This window comes from Gadus morhua, chromosome 15 (assembly GCF_902167405.1).
Source record: "Gadus morhua chromosome 15, gadMor3.0, whole genome shotgun sequence".
Lineage (NCBI taxonomy): Eukaryota > Metazoa > Chordata > Actinopteri > Gadiformes > Gadidae > Gadus > Gadus morhua.
This window is the reverse complement of record NC_044062.1, coordinates 6,288,818-6,316,545: the sequence shown is the minus strand read 5'-3', so window position 1 is coordinate 6,316,545 and position 27,728 is coordinate 6,288,818. Positions and strand designations below refer to the sequence as shown.

General features: G+C 48.3%; 1 protein-coding gene across 1 annotated transcript; it reads right to left on the bottom strand.

The window, feature by feature from the left end:
- Nucleotides 1–1,835: 1,835 nt before the first annotated feature.
- Nucleotides 1,836–27,665, bottom strand: tasp1 (taspase, threonine aspartase, 1). Its single transcript, XM_030379369.1, has 14 exons — nt 27,582–27,665; nt 26,690–26,865; nt 26,303–26,370; nt 25,554–25,622; nt 24,947–25,067; nt 23,710–23,794; nt 23,527–23,606; nt 22,542–22,648; nt 20,971–21,090; nt 20,359–20,437; nt 15,039–15,149; nt 12,366–12,473; nt 8,906–8,979; nt 1,836–3,589 (listed from the first exon to the last, which is right to left on the bottom strand). Exons 2-14 carry the CDS (start codon nt 26,832–26,834, stop codon nt 3,488–3,490), a joined length of 1,269 nt encoding a protein of 422 aa, XP_030235229.1. The 5' UTR covers nt 26,835–26,865; nt 27,582–27,665; the 3' UTR covers nt 1,836–3,487.
- Nucleotides 27,666–27,728: the final 63 nt, after the last annotated feature.

Here is a 27,728-nt window from a genome sequence, read left to right as displayed (position 1 = left end):
TCTCTCTTGGAGTCTGGGCACCGACTAATAGCCGGGCTGCCTCTACTTAGTGCACGGTGTTTTAATTGTGTGTCGTCCTCCGTTGAGGTGGGCTCCTGTTGAATGAGATTCCTTCTGAGACGCTGCGGGCGACTCTCCGGTTCATGCCACTCGTTTCGCACACTGAGAGGCACTGCGCTTGTGAACTTTGGAAGCGCCGGTCCTGAAAAGGGTGGCGAGATTGTGTTTTAACGGTGATGGAAATACGAGTCAGTTTTTCCGATACTCTGGGCCAGGGGGATCAGAGCTGTAGAGCGGCAGCAGAACCACAACAACAACAACAGCAGTACAGAAGACAGACTTAATACAGAGAGGGACAGAGGGAGAGAGAGAGAGGGAGAGAGAGAGGGAGGGAGAGGGAGAGGGAGGGAGAGAGAGAGAGAGGGAGAGAGAGAGAGTGAGAGAGAGAGAGAGATATATCTGCAGAGTTCTGTAACTGTCAAGATGCCCTCAGGTTTTTGTACTTACTCACTTTTTCTTACAAAGGCAAGGGTGGTGGAGGGGTCCCTCTGCATGTGTGTGTGCGTGCGTAGTGTGTGTGCGCGCATGTGTGTGTGCATGTGTAACAACAACAAGATGTAGCCACAGCGAGGCACTTACACAGTAGGGGCCAGGGTTAGATGTGTCTTTCGGTGTGTTTATGAGTGTGTGTGTTAGGGGTGAGGATGGGTGAGTGGGGGGGGGGGGGGGGAGCTACGGGGCCGTGATTCACTGTGACAGCGGCTCTCGGCATGTGAGGACAGCGGGGCCCGGCGCGGCGGAGGGGCCCGGCCCTACAGAGGGCCCGCGTCTTTGATCTCTCCGTGCTGCCGCCGTCTGCTTTGCATTTGAGAGTCTCGCTGAGCGCGGGCCATTGGATACACCTTGAATGGCTGCAGGACCTCGTCCCCTCTCCCTCCTTCCCTCCCTCTCTCATCTCTCTCCCTGCCTCTCTTCACCATCTCTCTCTCTCTCTCTCTCATCTCTCTCCCTCCCTCTTTCCACTATCTCTATCTCTCAACCGCTCTCTCTCTCCTTCTCTACCATCTCACTCTCTTTCTATCTCACCCCCTCTCTTTACCATCTCTCTCCCTCCCTACCACCTCTCTCCCCCTCTCTCCCTCCACCATCTTTCTCGCTCTCTCCTTTTTTATTTGGGCCCCAGGATCCATTTTCAAAGTGAAGGGGGTCTGGGGTGGGATGGCACTGTGCTCAGCAGAGGGCTTCTGTGCTAATGCTAAATGGCAGGGGAGGGGGGCTTCATCGAACCGACCAGATTATAAACCTGACGAGATGGTCTTTATCTCTCTCCCTCACACACACACACACACACAAGAATGACACTCAAAGGATGAGTATATTCTCAGTTCTTGAGTCCTTGTTAGTCTTCCCTATTGCACAATTACCAAATAGGATGATAGGTCTAACTTAGAGGCTCTGACTGGAATATAAATTACTAAATATATATAGTAAGTTACCTTTTCCTCTTCTTCTCAAATCAATGCTCCATCTCATTCTATTGCGTATGTTTTGGGGACCTTGTGTACACAGGGTTGCAATATGACAGCCTTTAGTAGACCGAGCCCTTGGGGAAAAATGGGTGCCCATTGGCTACAAAGGAGGTCTAGATTGTTTAGTCACACACGATGACGTTCATTTAGGTAGAGTGTAAATACAAGAACATTTGCGCATATAGAGATCGGAGTTGTGCGTTGCCGATATATTCTGAAATATTTTTTAGTTCTAACAGAATAATGCATTGATGAATTGAAATATATGTTCATTCAGGGCTTTTTATTTCAAGAAAAAGAAACACAGACTCTGCAACATCTTTTATTAGCTTTTCCGGGCACTCTAGAAAGCGGTGCATACATTAATGTATTTCAATAGCTTATGGCATCCTTTTATATTAAAACGTATTTCAAGTAGAGATAGAATATAGCTGTATTATAGTATTTATTCCATACTGGCGTTATTACTAGCTTAGATAAAGAAACAAACACAAAGGGAAGAAGATAAACAACAAAACAACTGTTCCAGAAAACAAAATGGAGGCATCCGTTTACAACGACTCTCCCAACAGTCCTTAGCACCATTTCATGGGCGTAAACAAACCCATACAATAATTTGCATCAACTGCCATCTTTTTTTCTCTTAACAAGAAAATATGTGACTCTGTCAAGGTGAATGTACAAATATAAACCGTTTTTTTATTTGTATTCTCTAATGGTGTTTAACAGTCGTGTTTGATGATGAGGGTTTTACAGACTAAAGCTACCTGAGCACTGCGGCAACTGCATCACAGAGGGAAGTGCATAGCTTCCATTTTATTTATTTGTATATATTTTCTTTTTTAACAATGGACTATTTATTTGACTCGCGTGACTCCAAGCATATTGGCTCCTCGCTGTAACCAGCCATTGTTAAACAAAGAGAAGAATTTGGCAAATGTGTGGAATCGTAAGGCTGGGATGGTTGTCCACTTGTTATAATTGTGGTCAAGATGCACGCAACAAGGTTCAGGTCAAGATGTCGAGTGCATAGCTAGAAGCACCAGGAAGGGGTCTTTTAAATGGCCCCGTTTGGGTTCCATACAACATGCGGTTCCAACGTCCTTTTGAAGGTTCTTTTAGACAAACCGTCTTTATATTCTCAAGTACATTCTTAAAAACATCTGTGGAGCAATATAAAAAAAATGAAATAAAACGTCACGGACATCCACCCTGTTTTTCCTAAATAGTAGCTTAAATACAATTGTAAGGACGGGGCATGAAGTACAAAAAGAAAAGCTATAAAATATAAAGACAATAACAAGAGATGGGTGAGGGAAAGAGCATGAGGCATCGGGTCCTATCCAGGTAAGACCATAATGCTGGGGGGTGGGGGTGCTGGGTGGGGTTGTGGTTGGAGCGTGGGGCTTGGTGTGGGTTGTGGGTGGGGGGCTTGGCATAGAGTACATGCTGGAGGAAGATAGGTGGCCGTCCTTCTCATTGGACACCTGTGGGCGGGGAACTACTAAAGCTTATAAGTCCCTCTTCCTACGGGGCTCGGCTTTAAAGGAAGGAAGTGGGGTTAAAGGATGCGCATGTCTGCGTGTGTGCGCATCTATGCGTGCGTCTATGTGTGAGCGTGTGGGTGTGCATTTATGTGTCTGGGTATGTGTGTGCGTGTCCGTTTGTGTGTGTATGTCTGTTTATGTCTGGGGGGGGGGGGCTGTGTCCGTTTTATGTGCGTGAATGTATGTGAATGTGACTATGTCTGTGTGTGGGTGCGCGTTGGTTAATGTGTGTGTGTGCATTGGTTTATGTGTGTGTGTGTGTGTTTGCGCTGGTTTATGTGCGCGTTTGCGTTGGTTTATGTGTGCGTTGGTTTATGTGTGCGTGTGTGTGCGTTGGTTTATGTGTGCTGCAGTGCCTGTGTGAACTAGAGTGTGTACATCATTCATATTGCGACACCACTGCCGCCAGCGCTACGGGCCAGCCTGGGCGCCGCTGGTCAGCCGACACACCCCCCCCTCGATGGCCAGGGAGTGGCCTGGCACCGCACCTGGGGGCAGCCTGGAGATGTGGGTCTGCGGGGAGACAGAGGGGGGGAGACAAGGAGGGAGACTGAGAAACATGGCTCATAGAGGACCTAATACCCAGGCCACACAGACCGGTTGCAGAGTAGTCTATAGAGAGGGTGCTCTCTATAGACTCTAGAGAATAGTCTAAAGTGGTGGATAGTCCTATTGCTAGCTAGGCGGATCTGGACAGAGACGCAGACGCAAAATCAGTCATTTGGTAACAATGTCGTTTTTTTCTATAATTAAATTTCAGTTGAATTGGAATTTGTCATTCAAACAAAAACAAACAATCGATAGTTAGTCTAATACAAATACAATCTTGCTTTTGTATGACTTCTCCCCATGTCATGGGCGTGCTCTTCTCCCCCCCCGCCCCGCCCACGTCAACGCCTCGTGACAGGGCCCCCTTAGAATCAGCCTCCAGCTCCAGAAGACCTCATCCTCTCCACCTCCACCGTGCCGCTCTCCCCTCCTTCTGGGGGGGGGGGTTGAAAGGCTGAACTGTGGCCCCCGGCTTCCAGAGGGCAGCTGTCACATCCACGGGACAACAGCCAGGCAAGGCCACGCACACATGGCAACACTCTCTCAGGGGAGCAAGGGGGGGGGATGTGTACCTCCCTTCGTCTTCCTCTGTTCCTCATTTTCCCTTCATCTTCCAGCAGCGAGCACGGGGTTAAAGAGGGGGGGGGGGGGGGGGGGGGGGCTCGTTTTCCGAGCGAAGACCCATCAGAGGGTCCCAATCGACTCGGGGTGACACGCTAACCAATCGGCCGTTTGATGTCCAACATGTGACGGGAGAGGGACGAGGCCGAGCGGGTCTCATCTAAATTCCTGCCGGTCTCTCCCGAAAAACACAGCTGAAAATACTCAACCCCGACCGGGCTCGGGAAACGTCGTCTGCGGAGGGGTCACCCCTTCCCTGGTGGACCCAGGCTGCTTTAGGGGCTCTCATTACCTGGTCGGTGCAGAGATTTGTCCCCCAGCTTAGCGGAACTTGTTTTTTCGCCCTGCAGGACCAATTCAAGAGGAGGACCGATGTCCCCGGGGTTCAGAGATCAAGGGTGTACCCTTCTATTGGGCCGATGTTTTTAATCGCTGTCTGCGGCTAACTAGTGGCCTGCTGAAGGCTGGGACAACTGTTTGAAAAACCGGATACAAAAAACAAACAAACCTGAAGGTGTATACTTCATACCATCAGGTTATCGTGATATCAATTATATAAAAAATAATCCTTAGGTAAGTTAGTTTGTACGTTTATCCACATGTAGGAAGGATGTGTGCGTAGATCAGAAGCGACCCCGAGATAAACGATGGTGTGGCCTGATCCAACTAAGGGTTCAGCTATCAGCTGGAACGCTTGATGTGTTGATTGGTGTGATTACAGAGACACAAATGATCATCGTCTGATCCATCACATGAATGCTCTGGGACGCATGTGTGTGGAAACTTCTGGAACCGACCAGAAAGGGAGGACAGACTGGCCACACGTTCTTCTCCAGACAGAGATGCACGCGCACACACACACACACACACACACACACACACACACACACACACACACACACACACACACACACACACACACACACACACACACACACACACACACACACACACACACACACACACACACACACACGTAGTGTGAAGTCGACTTGTTGACAGTCACACGTGAAGAAGCCACAGGACAGCAGAATGGCGAATACAGAAGTTTTGTAACACATAGCGTCGGCTTCTAAGCTCCATGCTTTGTGTGTGTGTGTGTGTGTGTGTGTGTGTGTGTGCTTGTGTGTGCGCCCGCGGGCGTGCCTGCGTGTGTTTGATATGAATGTGTTTAGGAGCTGGATGAAACGGCCCAAACGAACACCACAGAGGGTTCAAATATAGCCCAGTGACGGCGGCTCGCTGCCACGTCTGCTGCTGCACACACACACACACACACACACACACACACACACACACACACACACACACACACACACACACACACACACACACACACACACACACACACACACACACACACACACACACACACACACACACACACACACACGCGCGCGAAAGAATACAGACAAAATGTGCCGCCATGAAGACTCGTCCCTGGCGCAGACGACAGCCAGGCGACTGGAACTGCACGCCATTTGAAGTCCATCCCCGCCCCCCCCTCCTCCCTCCTCCCTCCACCCGCCTCCACCCTCCACCCAGGCCCTTGAGAAGATGCGAGGAGCCGCACAGCTTTGTAGTGGTAATGATGTCCAGGAGGGGTGGGGGTTGGGGTTGGGGGGGTGGGGGTTGGGGTTGGGGGGGTGGGGGGGAGGACCATGCACACGGAACAGAGAACCAACCCCGCCGCCACCGCTGGACCTGCTGCCTGTACACTTTCATCCGGCCAATCACAAGGCGGTGTGATCTCTGAAGCGCTCCAGCTGTGACGCCTGCGCGCACACACACACACACACACACACACACACACACACACACACACACAGGTGAGCATCTTAGGGGAACCAGATTTTCTCTCTCACTCTCCCTCTCTCTCTCTCCCCTCCCTCTCTCCCCTCCCTCTCTTAAAGTAGTGTGAATACCAGGAACATTTCTATTTGTTTTGGAGTCCCGCATTCGACGGAGGGCCAATTCTTCCCCCTCCAACACATTTCTTCCTCTCTCTTCCGCGGCGCCCTTCATAAGCGAAGCGAGAATAACCTCGACCCGGGGCCACCAGCGGAGCCAGAATGTACACCATTAGCAGTAATTCCTAAACAGTCGGAATGCCAGCATCTTTAACACCTGACCTCCCTCTCTCCGGGGGGGCTGCAGCAGGAGGTGCGTTATTAAACCGCTCGTTTTGGCATTCGTGTATGTGCGGACGTACCGACCGCAGCACGAGGATCCAGCGTGGGGGCTGGGGGTGCAGAGTTACAGATCCAGGGCTGACCTCTGTCCTGAATACCCCCGGCCCCACGGAGCATCGGGACCTTTCATGTTCTTATCGCAGCTGAGCGAAGAGGAAGGAGGCCTGGGGGGGAGGGAGGGGGGTAGGGAGGGAGGGAGGGAGGGAGGGGAGAGGGGGGACAGCAGCGCCCCAGTGGGATGCCAACAGGAATGGCAGGAATGTCTTTCTGGGGGGATGCCGTGTCTCGCGGCGTACCGTGGGCTGAGGCCGGACCGTCCCGTACATTAGCCCCATCTGCAGCGTGGCTAATGACGCCCGCACCACGGCACACACAGGACGCCTTGTGTGTCGTCCCCCCCCCCCCGAGCACTGGCCTTTAAGACAACAGTCACCTTTGTCACCTGGCGTACCACTGGAATGCGCTGGCCGGCTGCGGTTGCAAACCAACATGAGAGACTGGTGGCTGACCTGTGTGTGTGTGTGTGTGTGTGTGTGTGTGTGTGTGTGTGTGTGTGTGTGTGTGTGTGTGTGTGTGTGTGTGTGTGTGTGTGTGTGTGTGTGTGTGTGTGTGTGTGTGTGTGTTTTAGCGCATGCGTGTGTGTTCGCACCTGTGTGTGTGTGTTTGTGTGCATGCATGCGTTTATGTGCATGTGTGTTTGTGCGTGTGTGCGTCCATGTTTGATTGTGCGCATAAGTATGCATGTGTTCATATGTGTGTGTGCGCTTGTGTGTATGCATGTTTGTGTGCATGTGTGTGTGCAAATGTGTGTGTTTCGTTTGTGCGCGTCTGCATAGTCATTCAGTGTTCCAAGGCTTCCAGGGTTGGACAGACTCGCTGTGAGCAAACATTGATAAAAATATAGATCTTGTGTCCCTGGTGAATCAAGGAGGACTTCCAGCCCCCCCCCCCCCCCCCCATGAGGGCTGGCATAGAGCTGAGCCTCTGGGCTCACCTTGTCCTGCTGGCAGGGCCATGAAAGGGGAGCTCACAGACTCTGCATTCCGCCAGCGGGCCCAATACACACAGCGCACTTGGCAAGCGCTCAGATGGACAGCGATATCCCCAACGGGGGCGGGACTCCCAGAAAACTGGGTTGCTTTCCGACAGCGGGGGGCAGGTAAGGTTAGGAGTGGGGCTGGGAGGACGGACACAGATACAGTCAAGAGCCCCGGTGAGAGAGAGAGACAGTGAGAGACAGAGAGACAGAGAGAGAGAGAGAGAGAGAGAGACAGAGAGAGAGAGACAGTGAGAGACAGAGAGACAGAGAGAGAGAGAGAGAGAGAGACAGAGAGAGAGAGACAGAGAAAGAGAGAGAGAGAGATGGTTACAGAGAGGGAGAGAGAGTGAGAGTGAGAGAGGGTGAGACGATGAGAGTGCGAGAGAGCGCTAGAGAAGCCAAAACAAGCTTGACCTATAGTGCCTTCTCTCGGCCCACAGTACCAGCCCTGTGTAAATAATTGGCTTGAGGTAGCCTCAGCATCGCTTATGCAGATGTCCGCCACCAGGGTACTCATTTACCCTAATGGTTATCAAGGCTCGAAAAACCAACAAACCCCACATGCACCGAGTCGTCCGCTCGCTTATAACAAGGAGTCCGCAAGTCGGGGCTTGACGGTGAGTCACGGCCCTCTGGAAAAGGACAAACCCTGAATGGTAATTGCAGGGCTCCGTGAACAATAAACATCTGTACTGCGGAGCAGTATCATTCCTGAGAGGATACCTTCTAACAAAACGCTTTTATTGTTGTAAATACAGCAAGAGCCACTTCCTGCAACGTAAATGAGCAATGGCTCTGGAATGGTGGGTCCGAGGAGACACACAGTAAGGCGGGCTGGAGCCAGCGCTCATTTCACGCAATCATATTTTTCTACTCCGCCGCTCAACATGTTTCATAAAAATGCATAAATCTGCCGGCATCGCCGAGACCACACCGACTTCCCCCCGCAAGACCAATTTGTTTCCTCAGTCACATTTTTCTTATTAACAGTCATACATTTCTGGGAGATGTGAAAAAACAAAAAGAAAACTTCAGAAAAGGGCCTCGGGCGGAACTATGACTCAAAACTGCAAGTCATTAAAAGAGTATAAAAGGACCCCCAAAAAAATATAAAACAAGCCTCATGTGTTATGAAGCAAAGAAATAATTAAACACACGCCCCAGACGAATTCAAGCCACTGGCTGATGTCAATGAGGAGTAATTACCCATAATGCAGTGCAAACTGAGAAAGTGATGATTCTCTTAGCACCCGCCCGGTGTTCATGCGTTGACGCTGGTGTGAGCCAACTGTCGCACTTGTAAACTTATGGGGGCTGGGGGGGGCTGATAACGTCAGCCATGCTCGGTGTGTCAACCTTGAAACTGTATACTCCGGTGTTGCTGTGTTGTCTGTTATTGTTAGGGTGGGGGTGGAGGAGACGACTCACCTTGGCCCGGCTGTCCTGGGCTGACATGTAGCCCACGCACATGCTCTCCGTGCTATGGCTCCACAGGAACTCCACTGGGGACACACGAGAGAGAGAGAGAGAGAGAGAGAGAGAGAGAGAGAGAGAGAGAGAGAGAGAGAGAGAGAGAGAGAGAGAGAGAGAGAGAGAGAGAGAGAGAGAGAGAGAGAGAGAGAGAGAGAGAGAGAGAGAGAGAGAGAGAGAGAGAGAGAGAGAGAGAGAGAGAGAGAGAGAGAGAGAGAGAGAGAGAGAGAGAGAGAGAGAGAGAGAGAGAGAGAGAGAGAGAGAGAGAGAGAGAGAGAGAGAGAGAGAGAGAGAGAGAGAGACCGGTCACTCAGAGAGCAGGGACGGCAAAAAAACGACCAAACAAATACTGGAACGCAGGCCGACAAAGTGTTTGTAGGAAAGACAAAACAGCGCTCTATAAAAGCCATCCATCTAGAAGGGTCGAGGGGGGGGGTGGGGGATGTTTCCCGTCCAACAGGTGGCCCGTTTGAAATAAACACCTCCCCTGAGGGTACCCCCCGCGGACGATAAGAGCACACACGCACGCACACACACACACACACACACACACACACACACACACACACACACAGACACACACACGAGACGCGCTGTGGCTGCAAAGGACCGCCCGAACCCAGAAGGATACACACACACACACACGCACACACACATGCACACACACACGAGACGCGCTGTGGCTGCAAAGGACCGCCCGAACCCAGGAGGATACGCTTCTTAATTAGGGTGCCAGAGGACACTCAAGGCTCTGTTTAGACCCCTACGTAAACACAGAGACGCCTCCCAGGGCAATATAATCTGGTGGGGGACGGCGCGGTGCCCCCTATCTTTGATTCCCCACGAAGGCTCCCCCTACGTCAACAGCAACACACACCAAGCGCCCACCCACCCAGCCCCTCCCCGGTGAAGTGCTGGAGCGGGTGGAGTATGTCACAGAAAACAAACACCACCCTCCTTGGATGTATATAAATAGCCGCACGCCAAGACGCCGCACGTAATAACAAATGAACGTCCGCGCGGTGTTACAACACTGTGGTCTTGGAAACACTTCAATGGGTTTGTGTGTGTGTGTGGAGCAGCTTGGGTTTTACGACAGTGTTTATTGATGCAACTTCTTTAGAGGAGGGTCAAGTATTTTCTATGGGTTTAGAAAAATAACTAGCTCGACTTGAATCCACCAGATAACAATGATAGAGAGAGGGCCGATCCGCTGCTGAATTCTGACTCTCCGCCTATAACAGAACTGGGAGATGCTCACTAATGGGAAGGGCTGTTTACGCTTTAGGGTTAAAGATCTCACAGTACCAGACATGATCTGCAGTAACTTAGTTCATGTATTTAATAGTAGCCGAAAGCAGGACCATTTATATTTTCTCCTTTTTTAAAGATAACGGACCGCCAAGTCAGCAACTGTCGTCATTTTGTGGGATTCAGAAAGATATTCTGAGATATGGGTGAACCCAGGCCCAGAGCCAGAGTTTAAACAAAAAGTGAGGCTTCAGTTGCGGGAGTTCAGTTTAGCTGGGGGTCTGGGGGTCTCGGCTCATCTCGAAGAAATTCTCAACTGTTGACTTGTATACAGTTGCGTTTAGTTTTTAAATTCTATTCTTATTTTGTCAAAGATTACCGGACCTCGGTGACCTCATAGATGGCTACGGGCATGGGTGCATCCCTCCAAGAGCATCTCGTTTGTTACATCTCAAGCCTATGCGGTGTTCTGTGTCCTGCTCTCCAGCTCAATAGAGCTGACCTCAAGGAGACTTCCAGATAAAGTACAGGAGCCTCCCCAGACATCTCAGTCTGGCAGTAGGGGTGCCAGCTCCCCCAGACCCCAACCTCAAGGGACTGATTATGGTTCCACGTTCACCCAACGCAATGACCACGCAGACGCTTCGACGCAGTCGTGAACCTTCATGGTTCTGCGTCGGGTTTTAGTAAGCTGACCAATCACAGCCCTTACTGCTGCGTCGCCTCGACCGAAGGTTAACATTTTTGGGAGGCACGCATCAGGCCCTTGCGGTGGATGCAATGAGGGTCCGCAAGGACGTAAGGGGTCCGTAACCCCCTTGCGTTGTGTGAACGTGGGACCATAATCAGCCCTTCAGAGAGAGCCTCTGGTCATCAGGCTCAGCTTCACATCCCTTAGCTCCACCCGTCGTCGTGAGTAGCTCCTCAGAGTCCTCGAATCCAACGCTCCTGATTGACGAGCCGCTACATCGGCCGAGCAAACCGAGCCCGTCTGTTCCAGATCTCTCCGGTTCCCCCGGTGTATCTCCGAGGACCCGTCAGTGCGCTCCATACTCTTGCGGAGGAGGCGGGGCCCTCGCTGTCTCCCAACCGGGGCGGGACAACCAACGCTTTACTGGGTGCTTTATAAGTGCTCGCTGTCAAGGCCCTGCGCGCATCATTCAAATGATTCAGAAGGCGGGCGGCTGGTGGTGGACGACCAATCTGAATCTCACTCCACTGCGTGCCTGTGGCAGCCCACATCTAAGCGGGGAGGCCTCGATGTCTGCGTTCATGGGTACTCAGTCACCGGCACTTTAGATGTTGGATCTCGGAAGTAGTCAGGATTTTTAGACGTTGGCTCTGCCGCATTCAGTCACTGTCTCGTCACCCGAGCATGCTGGCAGCCTCCCGTCTCCATGTGCACTGCGTGGGACTGATTAGCTAAAAGCACCAGATCACAGGAAAGCCAAATTTTAACTACATGGATGCAACAACGCTCTCCTTTAAGCAACAATAACAGGAGGTGTGAACTCTGAGCAGAGGCAGAAATGCTGGCTTTGCTCCTGTTTTTCAACACTCTAGGTGTTCAGCTAAACGCACAAAGGCCCGTACAGATATGGTACGGCCAAGATGGCCGCTGGGGGAGGAGGGTTGGGGAAGAGAGGTCCCTAAAGCCTCCAGATAAGACCAGGTGGGCAGATTAGCACCGGACCCAGTGGTGGGGGGTCTGTTTGAATCTGAGACAAGGGCTTGGGAAAACAGAGCCTGATTGTTCACAGATAAAAACACAGACCACACACACACACACACTCTGATAATCCGATGGATTTGTTAGACATCCAACATGCCGTCCCCCCAACACACACACAACAAGACGCACACCCCAAATAATCAATACACTCGCTCCCTATCCACACCCTCTCATGATCCGATGGATTTGTTAGACATAAGTCACGCACACACACACACACACACACACACACACACACACACGCACACACACACACACACACACCCATGTGTGTGTGTGTGTACGCGTGTGTGTGTAAGACCTCACACCCTGGAGGTCTTACCCAGAGAGGCCTGGAGGTCTTACCCAGAGCCCTGGAGGTCTTACCCAGAGAGGCCTGGAGGTCTTACCCAGAGAGGCCTGGAGGTCTTACCCAGAGAGGCCTGGAGGTCTTACCCAGAGAGGCCTGGAGGTCTTGGGACGGCGGGTCTTCCTCGCAGCGGCAGCATCGGAGCACAATCACCCCACCCAACACACGGTCCTCGCTGGCTAGGAAGGGGGAGCCTAGACACACACACACACACACACACACACACACACACACACACACACACACACACACACACACACACACACACACACACACACACACACACACACACACACACACACACACACACACACACACACACACTGTATCACGCAAAACAATGACCTGCTATAGACACAGATTCTAGGCCATAATGTCGTTAATATAATGTTTCTTCAATACAGCACAACTGCATTACATTTTAGAGGAATCCCATTTTCAACATCTCTGGCCAGATGAACCCGTTGAAAGCACTTCAATGAGGTGGAACATTCCCAGGAAATCCAATTGTTTGGCGAGAGAGGCAAAATAAAAGTGTGAGGCAGCTTTATATGGACAAAGAACAAAAGACACATTACACCCGCAACCCTGCCAACACAGCACGAGAGACTTTCAGAGTACGTTTTTAAACATTCATACGTACGTGGCGTGCGTGTTTGTGTGCGTGTCTGTGTTGTTTGTGTGCGTGTCTGCGCTGGGGTTCAAATGTGTTGCACATTGTTTTAAAGTTCAGCATTTCAAGTCGTCTACGGTTCCTCAGAGCAAAAAGCTCCCTGCCAGACACCCCATAAACGAGCATCGCTTGACCCGTTCACACAGAGCTGCGGTGTTTCTTAAAAGGGCTCTTAAATGCCTCCTCTGTTGAACAAGCCCTGCTCCATGAAAACCCCTTTGCACACACACTGTTAACAACCCCAGGGGTTCAATCATTCCCCGGTCGGTTCACCATTAGTTGACCTATCAATGACGATCAGAACGCGACTAAACATAAGCGCTTTTGAACGTTTGCGTTTGTGTGCGTGTGTGTTGATGTGTGCGCTGCCATTTCACTTTACGTACAATACCATAGCTCGCATGAATACATCTGGCTGTGATCTGAATGCATATGTTGTTCAATCAGTTGCAGTCGGTTGGACGGGGAACAGAAAGAATTAAGTATGGAGCATATTTGACGGAGTTACACTTAAAAAATGCTGGTGCAAACAGCTGGTGCTGCCCAACTTAACATGAACCCTATCGCACGGTGTTTACAGATGACCTGCCTCGATAAGTTCCCTAAACTTAAGTTTAAGAGACCAAGAAGCCGCGACCTACATGGTGAATGGTCTGCATTCATAAAGCGCTGTTTAAACATTGCCGACTCAAAGCGCTCTACAATAATGCCCAACATTCACCCGTTCTTACACAAATTGACGGCGGTGTCAACCATGCAGGGCGACAGCCAGCTCCTCAGAGCCGTTGGGTGTCTTGCTCTAGGTGTCTTCGGGAGACCTCGACGCTCAGCTAGGAGGAGCCAGGGATCTAACAAGCAGGTTGCCAGTCAACCCACTCTACCCCCTGAGCCACTAACGCCCGATAATACAATCATCCTATTACAATGTGGTCATTACCACCACCGCGTGGGTAAGGTCACAAATACTACAGAGTTTATTTCACCTCAAACATCAAGTGCGTCCTGAGGGGAAAAACAACACGATAAAAAAAGTCGAGGAGGATGAAAAGGATGATGGTGCTTTAAGTTGTTGCAGAAGCTTTCTGTTAAGAGCGCAGAGCAGATCTCAAACCACTGCATATTTCCCCCAGAGTCATCCAGAGTTGTATCGTGTCCCCGGCTCGCTCGGCCTCGCATTGCCCCAACAGTCGCTGGGACTTGCGACACCAAAGAACAAGGAGACCAAACACGCTTAACAAGACGGGGAATAAAAGAATACATAAATGAATAACTGACCACTTCTTTAAAAAACAACTTCATCTTCACATGAAATGTCCACGAAACATTAAAGAAGAATGCGACTGTGGCTGTGATGTGGAACTGTCGTTTGGAACAACTGCAGGACGAGCTCTCCCAGACAAAAACAATCCCTGATTCAAACGGTCACTCTTGTCATCTCCATTTTCTTTCCCTCACATTTTTCTGTTTTGATATTTAGTTCTAAGGGCAATTGCAAACGTGCATCTGTTCGGAAATCTGACAAACAAACTTGTACAAACCGCCAAACGAAAACATCACTGACATTTCAATGATGAATACATCAATATCTTGCCGCTAAATAGATTCATATCTTGATGAAAAATATACTAATATCTCGATGAACATATCAAAGATTTCTTGATGAAAAACACATTACTGATCTCTTGAGGATAAATACATGAATGATAGTTTGATAATAAATAGATCAATTAACTATTGACCTCAATAAAAACATAAATCATGTCTTGATAAATACACTATATTGAAAATAAACAAACAATCAATCAATGATATATTGAGGTTAAATCCATGAATGATACCTGGATGACATATTCATCTATATTGATGATGATAAACACATAAATTGTATATATTGAGGTTAAATCCAAGATTGAAATCTGGATGACATATACATCTATATTGATGATGATAAACACATGAATGATATACAGAGGTTAAGTCCATGAGTGATAACTGGAAGACAGCTTCTATATTGATGATGATGAACACATGAATGGTGCCTGGAGGTTTAACCCCTGGGTGGCGTGTGGGTGAGGTGCAGACTCACTGATGAACTGGTTTTGCATAGCGTCCAGCAGAGCCTGGTGAGCGTCTTCAGCCTGCAGGGCGACGGAGCACTCCCGCGCCAGCATAGTGCGGATCAGATGCTCCCCGCAGCCTGGAGAGAGCACACACACACACGTATGAACACACACACACACACGTATGAACACACACACACACGCATGAAAATACAGACAGATACACACACACACACACACACGTATGAACACACACACATATATATATATAAAAATACACACGCGTTCACACACACACACACACACGAACATACAGACACACACGTTTATGAAAACACACACGCACAGTCACACACACATGAAAATACAGACGCACATGTACGTACAAACACACACATGAACATGCACACACGCATACAATTGTAGGAAATCACACACACGTGTATGAAAACACACATACACATGCTGCACAAGTATGCACATATATATACGAGCACACACACACACACACACACACACACACACACACACACACACACACACACACACACACACACACACACACACACACACACACACACACGAAGGGGCTCAGGGATAGCAGCAGCAAGGTAGAGGGTCCGGAGGTATCAGGCGCCCATCTTGAAGTGGTTCTGCTCTGAATATCATGTGGATGAGATGGGCTGTGCATTGCCGCTATCTGGTTATGATTGTTGGTCTCGGCAAGCCTTTGATGTATACACATGTTACAAAAGCCTGCCATGCTTTCCGTGATTAACTTAAGGTACCCCAACATGCGGCGCTAATTAAAGGATTCTTGATTTGATATGCACATAAAAAGAAACACACAGCACTACCCTTTGTTGTTATTATACACTTTTTTTTAAACATGTTTTTCGAGTCAGTTTGTCTCTTTTAAGAATTGCACATCTTCCGGACCGACGCCTTGCAAAGTCCAGGTCATCTTCATACGGTTAAAACATATTCCACACAGCCGTCTAAGCAGAACCGTCAGATGCCACGCGGCTTGCTCAACGGCACATCAGCAGCAGCAACAACGGAGAATCAGTGTTAGATAAATTATATTCAACCCAGTTTAAAGATGTACAATATTGAAGCAGTTAAATGGTTGTAAGCTGTAGGCTAACCATTCACTTCAAGCTAACACGTCATGTTAAAAAACATCATGTTTTTCGCAATGATATTGTTGCACAATCCAAGCAACCAAAAAAACATTATAATTTTAGTTGGGTTTTTTTTCTACTTTGGAGGAATTTTTAAATTAGATTGCGCAGAGCAGTTTGTGTCATTACTCATCCCGAACAGAGGACCGAATTGAAACCAAGATGTTCAATCGGAAAACTGTTAATTGAATGTTGTCATAACCACAGCGAGGTCTGTCGAGCGAGTGCCGTGGAGACCCATCGCAAGCCCGCACTGGAAAACACGCCGGTGTCAGTCGAGGAAGAAGAAGAAGAGAAAAAAAACTGGCCTAATTTCTTTTTAATAGTTCCAGTGCATACTTGAGAGACGCTTTTTCTTCTCTCATAACAACTATTGCAAAGAGCCACTTCACTGGTCTGCCAGAGACGACAAAAAACAGACTGCTGTTAGGAGTTCAAAGAATAGTCAGGGGGAGGGGAAGGCATTACAGACACACTTCACCTGTTTTATATTGGTACGTAGTGCAGGGCGGCAATACGTTACATATATTTAGTTACAGCTTTATTTCACTCGATCCATTTAAATTTTCGCTTTCTTCTCGATTTCTCGCTTGTAAAAATGTCCTCCTGATTACAGCTGCAACAGAAATGATGAATAGCCCACAGTTTCACTCTGAACCTGTTGTACCCAAAGAGTCATATCGTATAAAAATCTCAATGGTTGTGCAATTCATGTACTTATTTAATGGTGGTCTGCGAACGTCAGTAACGATCAAGAACACACACCGCTTTAAAACAGAATATAGGGCTGCGTGTGTGTGTGTGTGTGTGTGTGTGTGTGTGTGTGTGTGTGTGTGTGTGTGTGTGTGTGTGTGTGTGTGTGTGTGTGTGTGTGTGTGTGTGTGTGTGTGTGTGTGTGTGTGTGTGTGTGTGTGTGTGTGTGTGAACACGAACGTGCGTGCGTGTCCTTGAGGTCTGATTTACACCGCCCATCTTCCAACTCTCCGCCGTTCAGCGAGTGAACAGTTTTCCGTACCGTACACACGCCAATAACTTGACGGCTCTCTTAAATTGCATGTTCAAATGCATTTCCACGCAACGAATCATACATCATGTATCAAAACACGACCTGGGCCAAAGCGTTGGACAGGGAGAACAAATCGAGTGAAAACAAAAGGAGGGCTTGGCAACGGCAGCAGAGCCAGCCCGTAAAGAGCAGAGAATCCAGTCTTGTTGTTTGTGTAAACAGCCATAAAGACCCCGTAAAACATCAGGTAACCACAACAATACCCCGGCCAGGTTCCTGTTTCCGCGGCAACCAGATGTCGGCAACAACGCGCACTTGGCCAGGTACCGCAGATATTATTTTTTTTCTCTCTCTCTCTGAACACTTTTACCGTAAAATCCTGACCGCGTACCGGGAGAAGTGCCGACACAGTGTGAGGAAGAAGAACCGCCAAAGTCCGTCTGACCAACACCTGAACAGAATGCGACCAGGGGCCGTAGGAAGTGGACAGAGAGATGCCTCAAAAGGTAAACTCATAAAACAAACATCAGCCCCCGTCTTATAAGCCCCTCCTGGCGATGATGTAGGACGGTAATGTGACATGTGCCACACATAACCACAGAAATAATTATTCCTGTGGTTATGTTATTTTTGATGGGCAAGGCCTTTGAAGGGGGAGGAAATCAGAAGCAGGTGTCCCACGGGAACACACAAAAAACCTGCGCTCCAGCCCCACTGGGAAGCTACACTGTTGACATGAAAGGCATACCTGTGCTGCTCAGACGACCGAGGACGTAAATAATCACCAAAGATCTATAGCGTCAGAACAGGCTTGACTGTTTAGTTATGCATATCGTTTATAACATGTGTAGAAGGTCAGAAAGAGGATTCAGAAATACCAACATTTTCTAAATATCTGTGCACGGTCATGACGCAATGGAAAGAAAACATAAATGTTGATGAAATCTGAGAGAATACGGATATGTTGATTTTGTTTCTCACTGAGATTGAGGTTGTATTGTTTCGAGGTAATACCAGTCTGATCCAGGTTGTTAACTGATTTACACCCTGATTTTACACTTTATAATATTTTAAGTAATATTATTACAGTCCCAGCCACAAAGCCCAAGGACTCCTAACCACGACACTCCGCGCCTTGCCACACAACCCAAACACACAGCTCAATCTTGGGTCCGATCCAACCCCCTCTCCCCTCCTCCTAGCTCCCCAGTGAAAAGACCCGGTGGTTCGCGCCAGAAGCTGTGTGCAGAACTGTGTCTAAGCATCTCCCAGGAAGAGGAAACACGAGCTCTGTCTCGTACACAAAACCCATCGGACCGCATGAATGAACGACAACACTTCCTTTGGCTCGGAGGGGGCCCTGCCATGAAAAGATGGCAGGATGTGAATGTACATGGTAGGAATATGTTGCCCATTCAGGACGCCTTTGCTTTGTTTAAAAAGGGGTGGTTGGTTCTTGAAAGGGTGGTGGGGCGGGGGGTTGGGGGGAGTCCTTTGTTCCAGTGTGACAGTGTGCATTAGTTTAAAAACCTACAGACCCATGGCTGCAGGGCTGACTCGCCCGGAGAACAAGAGGCAGGAGGCAGAACATCTTATTTGGCTTCAAAGTATCGTACATGTGGATGCAGGAATCTCCCCGTGCAGGGCCACACTTCATTGTTTTGTCTCTTTCAGGGCTTCTGGAAGCGCAGATTCTGTAGATAATCCTGCCCCCAGTGTTGGCTGACCTCGACGTCACCCTCATCCTTAACCAACAAAACTGTAAATAGAACGACGGTAAAGTCCCGAGCTGTTGAATGTACAGTATAAAACGTGTTGAACAACAATGACAGTTGGGCCACACAGACCAAAGCCTGCAGGATGGTTTAGGAATACAGATGCATCACGTTAGCCGGTTCCAACACTTGCGTAATAGGAATGAGGCAAATCCAAAAAAAACATAATGAGATCAGCGAAGGCCTCGACCCCACGTTCGCTGACCGCCAAACGTTAAGTGTTTCCCCGCTGTCATGTGACCATGACTCACCATTAGGCTACTATAACAGTCACCACTTTGTAGACACCACAAAACAAGGCGAAAACATCCCCTTGTCAGTTCAGTCGAAACCCTCGAGACACCAGCTATCCCGCACCTATCTGTGTGCAAGGAGCATCGACCACGATGAATCAATTCCTGCCACGCTGCGGGTAAACGAGTCCACACCAGACACACCGTCAACACCTCACACTGCGAGTGAGGGAAGTACACGCACCGCGCCGCGACTCAAAGTCCACCATCTTGTCCTCGGAATCATCCATGTGATCCGTCACCATGGCTGTGCCCCCAGCCCCCCCCCCCCCCCACACTTCCAGTGTCCAATGTCGGACCCCGCCGCACAACATCTGACGCCGTTGTGTTTCTTTATCTCTCGACACACCTGGCGTGCAGCTGACCACCAGACGAGGAATCGTGGCGGCGGCGGCGGCGGCTGTGGCGGCCGTGCGATGACTCAATCAGCCCAGGAAGTGACTGATGATGAGAGCGGCCTAGCGGGGGGAACGGACTGAGGGTCACTGGAAAGTATTATGGGGCCTGTTTGAAGCCTGACTCACTGAGAGGCCCCGGCCGTACGGTATCTGTTTCTGATTCATATCGCCTCTGCGACGCGAAGAAAAGATGCGTGCCGCGGCAGGCTGGGGGCGGCTACAGATAGAGGGTTTATAAAAAAAACAAAAAGATGGAGATATAGATATCTGTATCTTCCACTCTAGATGATAACACACACACACACACACACACACACACACACACACTCAAACCCAGAGTTAACACACACGCAAGCGCACGAACACGCACGTGCACTCACACACCCACCCCCCCACACACACACACACTCAAACCCAGGGGAAACACACACGCAAGCGCATGTGTGAACACGCACGTGCACTCACACACCCACATACACGTTTACAAACACCCACACACACACACTCAAACCCAGAGGAAACACACACGCAAGCGCATGCGTGAACACACGAACATGCGTGAACACGTGCATTCACACACCCACATACACGTTTACACACACACACACACACACACGCACCAACCCACGCAAACACCCACCCACCCAACCCACCACACAGACCCACAGAGCAGAGAGTATCATGGTGTACCTGAGGTACTCACTGCTGTGGAGTAAGGGTTTGAGTTACAGCTGTTCTGGGCCCAGCAGCCACATCCGTAATGAGCGGCCTGGGAATAGAAGCAAAACAGAGGAGACCCAGGCATGTCAGAGGTGTATAATTGCTCAAGGCGTATTTTTAGTGCGGCGCGCACACAGAAGCGAGGGGGGGGGGGGGGGGAAACATAGAGCAGGAGGGAGCGTCAGGGTAAGCCCTTCATGTTTGAGCAGCGGGACTCAAACCTACAGAGAGAGAAGTGGCCCACATTAAACAATTAATACGCTTAACAGACGCCGACGGTGACTTCCAGGGGAGACTGAGAACCACGAAAGAGTGGAAGTCAGTAGCCCTGTCCGGCAGAGGGTCTTCCAGTCCTGGGAGTGCATGGCTATCCAACGTGGGAATCCACCCCCTTGACCCTTGAACCCTTGCAGGGTCAAAGCCATGCTCTAGCTGATTCGAGGCGGACTAGTGAAGATACAAGAGGAGCTACATGTTTGAGAGCAGGTAGACTCCACCTGGTGGAGGTTTAGGCGAAGGTGGAGCTAGTGGAGATACGAGGAGGAAGAGGAAGAGGAAGAGGGAGAGGGAGGGATGGTTTACCTGGCCCACCCTGCCGGGGTGTTTCATAGCCAGCCCGCCGCTGGAGACGGCTGAAGCCACGTTTCCCTCCTGGTCCACCACGATGGCCCCCACGGTGTCAAGACACTCAGAGCCGTTCTCCTGCATCGCAAGGGGGGGGGGGCGGGGGGTGAGGGGGGCAACACACACAGACACACACACAACGTGAGTTGAAATAACAAGATCACTGTTGACATACTCTAGAGCGGGGATTCCTCGTCAGAGCTGAAAGAAGAAGCAGATGGACGCGTGTAGGCTTGCGTTAGTGGATTGACTTGTTAAGAGGCCTTTTATGGTTATACTTAAAGTGGAGGTTTTCTGGAAACAATAACCCCTGACAAACAAAATTCAAACTAGGTTAAAATGATGCTGCATGTGTATATTTGATAAATTGGGTTCTTGGGCTGTCTTTCCACTTCAACATGTGGAAAGACCCCCGTGCACGCGCGCGCACGCACTTTAATGCCGTCATATGTACTGGCATATGCACTAACATTACATTTGGTTTTATTTTGTGCAATTTTGGTTACAATGTAGCCAATAACAGGACAATACAACAACACAATAACCCTTGAGTCTTGATTGAGGAGAGCATCTCACAGAGTGCTTCAAACGATTGTCAAAGCACATAAAAATGCAGCGCAGAGGGCACGAGATACTTTAAACGGCTCAGAGTGTGTGTGTGTGTGTGTGTGTGTGTGTGTGTGTGTGTGTGTGTGTGTGTGTGTGTGTGTGTGTGTGTGTGTGTGTGTGTGTGTGTGTGTGTGTGTGTGTGTGTGTGTGTGTGTGTGTCTCTGTTCCACACAGCATGGGTATCTGCAGGTCGTAATTATCCCACCGTTTCCTCCATAAGAAACCAACGGACCTGAGATTAGAGGACTGTGCAGATGTCAGACCTTTTTATCGGCCGTTTGTCATAAAATCAAGACAAGAGCCCGAGGCTGCATTTAGATCTGGTTAAGTGTGTCAGACGGACAGTGTGGTGTTAGTGGTGGTGCAAAAGCAGGAGTGGGGGGTGTAAAACGCCTCTGAAAGCTCTGGCTTTTCACTGAGGAAACGCCATCAAATGCTGAACTTGGTCCTATACTTTACTGCTATACTTTCACTAATAACAGATCAAGTTCAATGACTTCACATCAAAGAGGCTAATAGGGACGTGAGTCTCTCGGTTTCACAGGCTTCTTCTTGTGGTCATTATTTGATTCTAAATTGATTCTTAATTAAAACGATTCGCGCTTCCAAATGGATTCTCGCTTCTAGGGGTGCTGATTTAATGATCCACTCCGTCCACTGTGAAGAAGGCGTGTTGGGATAGGATGGCATGAAAGCAGAGTAAAGTGTGTATAAGATGATGTTGTTTGTTTTATATTTGTAATGGCTATATAATCTGATTGCAATAATGTGCACGCATAGGCAAACCCAAGGTGAAATTAAATAAAAATAAAAATCGCAACTCGTTCTTTTTTTTCCCCAGACCCAAATGAACGACCATCACTGGGTGACGGAGAGGAAATAACGGAAGTGAATGGGAGATGTTGGAGCAATGTACTCACAGTCTCACTGGACTGTCGCCTTCTCTTCATCGGGTTCTCCGGTGTGTCCATCTTCTCGGCAATCTCCATCTTTCGCTTGTTCCTCTTGTAGGCCGACAAACTGAACTCTACGGGTGCAAATCGATAGCCTATGAACTCGTTACACATGACACAAGCATAGCAAGCATGTAAAAAAGACGAAACAATCACACTGAAATTACTACACTATCTTACTTAGTAGGCATCTGAGCAGAAGAAATTGGAATAAATAAATAAACTATTTGAGAGACTTTGCAAGCCAGAGCTTATTGGTGCAGGACACAAACGTGTGAAATTAGCAAAGAACATGACCTACCTCGTAATAAAATATGGACATCCTTGCATTAAATTTTACAGCACTCTGGCCATCTTTAGTCATTTTGAAATGGTGTTGATAATATAATTAGCCAATAAAGGTTTTCAGACCAAAACCAACGAGATTAACGAGATTACCTGTTGTGAACTTGGCCAAAGGAAAGGCTGAGTCTATAGCATTACGTCGATGATTTCCTTGTTTTTCCAGTCATTATTTTATATGATAAGGAATGTTCCAGCTCGTCATCATAAAAACGTCTGGAGTAGCGTAACGTAATACAAACAGGAAATACCGTATCGCTTTCTGCACGCCTAGAGTTACTTACTATAACAAACTATTTCTTTGTGTGCCACAAATAGTCGGCAGGAGAGTCGAGTCCCCAAGAAAAAAGTTGTGGGTTTACCTGTAGGTTTCCCTTGAGCAAGACAACCAACCTAACATCTAGCTGCTCATTCATAACATACAACTATAATATGTATGTATGCAGCTATAATAATAATATTTTTTGCAAACAAAATACATCTTAGAATAAAATTCAGCAGACAGTTTAACTTAAGGCGGTTAAAAAAACTGACTTTCTTCTTGATCGTCATTTACCAGATGAAAAACACTGCAGCAATAAAAACAAAACAAAAAAAAAACGAGTCCTACTTGTGGCCATTTTCTCCGCGGGGCAGGGGGGAATCCCGTGAGCAACGGCCCAGTCGTGCGCTCCCCTCCCCACCAGGAAGCTAGCGCGACGGGGGGGAAGACACCACATCAGAGCACTTCAGCATCACATCGCGTCCACTCCAGCGTGACATTAAACAGATCCCAGAGGACGGAGGTAATCACCAGGGTGGGATTCTGCCTGCCGATAGCTTCCCTTTCTGGGCCTCGCTCAGCAGGCGGTGGGCCACCAGGACGGGGTTCTTTATTCCTAGCAGGGTTGGAGGAGGGAGAGAGAGGAAAGGTTGTAGAAACATGTCTTAATGAACAAGGAGATGGCGGGAGGTGGTGTTTGATTTGAAAATCGTCTCTGCTGCGGATCTTGCCAAGGAGTAGTGGTTGACACCAGCAGAGAACAAAAGCAATGGCATGCCTCTGGCAGATTAATGTATACATGTTACATATTAATGTCGGGCTTTTGATCTCTGAAGCGGACGGTTTTTAATATTTAGATAGACCCAGGCTGTTTGTTTTAACGTCTGAAATTAAAAATGGCACGGCTATCCTGTTCCAAAGGGAGGCCCTACCAGCGAACAGAGAGGGGTAATGCTACAAGGGCTGGAATCACTTTCACTGTGTGTTACATCACGCCGGCACGGGAAGAACAATCTTGGTTGTATTATTATTATGCGTTGTCTCACGGTGTAAATGTCATGTGGGGCCCCCCTGGGCATTTTGTATGGGATAAATTATGTCAGCCTCAGAGATAACGTTGGAGTTCCTTGCACACAAACAAAGCTTCCTTTGCGCAGGGATGTAAACATAAAGATAGGCCCTGTTTATTATTACGGTTAAAAGAAAAAAAATACATGGTGGATTTTTTCGCTTGCTAGGTCCCCCCTGTTGCTGATGCTTCCCCCACGAAACCATGAGAGAAAGAAACTCAATCATAAACATAAGATCCGGCGCGTCCTTGTTTGTGTATCTAGTGGTGGGGGAGCGGTTTATTACAAGTAGGAGGGTCGTTAAAGTGACATTGGTAATAACACAAGAGCAATGGCGTACCCCTTCCCCCGGCAACAAATTTACAAATCCTACTATGGCCACGCAAGGACCCGCCCTACTCTGTCTGTGATTGGCCGGGTTGCATGCAACTCAACTGGACGCTTTAGAACTCTACGGTAACCTTGCTGTGAGCATTCGAGAGCGTCACCAACGAGCTCTAACCCTAACCCCTAACCCTAGCAGCTAATATCAAGCCATTAAAAGCACGGTAGTCTAATCCATAGACAGTAGAATCAAAGATAGGGGTGACGTGTGTGACGGAGCAATCAGAAATAGAGGCGGGCGTGTCTTTTCGGGTTCTTGGCGTGGACATAATAGGATTCGTAATTTCCGCCCCCCCCCCCGGCCGGAGCCTCACCTCGTATGGCGCCCACGGAGCCGTAGTGCAGCGACTTGCCGTCCATGATGCTGGCGTCGCACTCGATCTCCCCGGAGAGGTTCAGGTTGGAGCCCATCCCGGCGTTGGTGAAGGGAGAGTCCTGGGCGCGGGGCATGAAGAAACATGAACAACATGGCTGCCAACCGCAGTGCCAATGATAACAGACGGTGTGGAAGGGAGGAACAGTTGGTCTTTTGTACGCAAGTTTAGAAAGAGAGAGAGAAAAAAAAGGTGGTGATGGGCCAGTGGCCTTCTGAAATGTCGGTAAGTGCAGATATCTCTTCGTAGCATTATATAAACAAGCCCTGGAGCAAAAAAAACCCCATTATCTTCAATTATTAATTAAATGACTTTCACAATATTTGTTAATCGAATTGATATCTTAATCTTGTCTCTCTAAGTGTATCAAACATTCTAAACGCAAAGGATGTGACACATCACATCACACAAACACATCACTTAATCATCAAGTCTCTACTCCCGCTTTCCAACTTGGGAGGACGCTCTACTAGCCCACCCTAAAACACAGTGAGCATTCATTAAGAGGATGTATGGAGCATAGCCTCAGGAGCCAGCCTCTACTGACCTCCAGTTCCACCAGCGCTGCCGCGACGGCCTCCATGGCCAGTGCCCCGGCCCGGAGCCTCTCCACGGCCTGGTGAGCAAGCACAGAGGCCCTTTATACATGGAAGCCTTCAGCCACTGTTGGTTTTGTATTCAACACGCTGCACCAAACTCTGGTGACTGCTATTGAATGGAAAGTGCTTCACAATTAAAAACGTGTTGTCGGTATTTAGCATTGCGTGAACCGTGGATTGCAACCGCTTGAATTTAACAGCAAACAGATATAGGAGTGACAGCGGACTATCTTTTCGAAACAATGAGAGTTCAAGTGCAGGGGAATTATGTCTTGCTGTGGTTTGTGTTGTTTTGTTAGCTATCTTTTGATGTATTTATTTTACTCTGAATGTTAGTGAAGTACAGTTCAAACAACGTTTCACAACAAATCAGACCAAACTGTTGTGTAACAAATAGTTACACAATACATGCTAATAGAAAATATGTAACAAATAAATATTTATATAATAAAATGACCAGCTTTGTATTTCTGATTTCTATGTCTACTCTACACTCTCTCCAGTATCTAAAGGTAGATCTGAGTGTTATTATTTGTGTTACTAAGAATCACCATAAACACCATATATCTGCGAATAGTGATTAAATATCTCATGACAACATGTAGTAATTTTTTTGGTGTGCGCTGCACATCTCCAGAAACGAATGAGTACATTTCAATACATGTCATGCAGTGTACAAATTTATATTAAAACTTACTCTCTGGCAAGCCCTTTTGCAGACATGTTTGTACTCCTTGGCCTTTGACTCAGAATGGTATCCGGCCCCTAAAGCACAACCATGGCATACGTTTCAACGACACGTTTGAACACGCATTTAGGATCCTTTGTATCTTACTAATAAATTTGAATACCTAATAAAATGTTTGTCAGCATCTTCTAATTCAGCAAAAATATACAAATTCATAGTGAAACAATAATTACTGCACCAAAAACAAATGTTAGGTACAAATATTTGATTTGTACTATAGCCTTCGTAGAAGACAAGTCAATCACTACTTCCAACTAGTTAAGAAATACACCGAATATATACAATTTAAAAGTAGGCTATGTCAACTGATGATACAGAGCGCTGAATGCAACTTACCAGCGTGTACTAATACAAATCCACCGACAGCTTTGGGCTCTTCGTCTGTCCTCTGAGCTGAGTCTGAGTGCTGATTGGTCCATGAGTTTGGAAGAGAGGAAGGCGGTTGCGGCTGCTCCTCAACACAGGTGATTAGATCTTCCATCACCCCTGCATAGCTTGACAAGCGTCATGGCCTGTGGGACCCATGGAAGAGTGATGTGGACGTGGCGATCTTATTAGCCTTACTCGTAGTTTAATTAGATCTTTGTTACATTGCAATGATATGGAACAAGGTGAAAGCAAGCAACAAAGTTCCAAGTTCACTGGAGTATACATGACAATGAAAAATATTTTGAATACATCATACGTACACACTGGTAACTTTACTATTTATTATCTTCCAACTGAAACAAACAACAGCTGCATTTTAATTTGAATGAGCAGGTGTTGCTATTCCTTCATTTCACTTTTGCAATGTTTCACTACAGTCAACTGACAAGACACAAATACACTAACGTTGCACATCATGCAGACACATGCACATCACGCAAATACATGCACATCACGCAGAGACATCACGCAGAGAGATGCACATCACGCAGAGAGATGCACATCACGCAGACAAATCGCGCAGTGGATGACAGCGGTGCGTGGCAGGCGCCGACAGGAATGCCATTCAAATCATGTATTGCAAGTACGCACTGCAAGAATGGGTTCGCTGCTGGGACGCCTAGCTAACACACCTGTCAACAAAGTAGATGTGTAACTTTACGTACAATAACGTCTTTGTACGCATGACATATCTAGTTGTGTGTTGAAAAAACCCGTGTCCGCCATACCGGATTCCCATACGCACTGATCCGAATTATGGAATACCAAGGGCGAACTTTAGATCGGTACACTTGCCTACCTGTATGCGCTATCCATAGCCATGTAGCTCGAAGGGGAAGAGTACTTCCTGGTTCAGATACACGTTGCTAAGGAAGTAGGCGCGCTCAAAACACTGTCCCCCTTGTGCAGCGACCGCGCGGTCTTTGGTTCCACCGGCGCGTGGGTT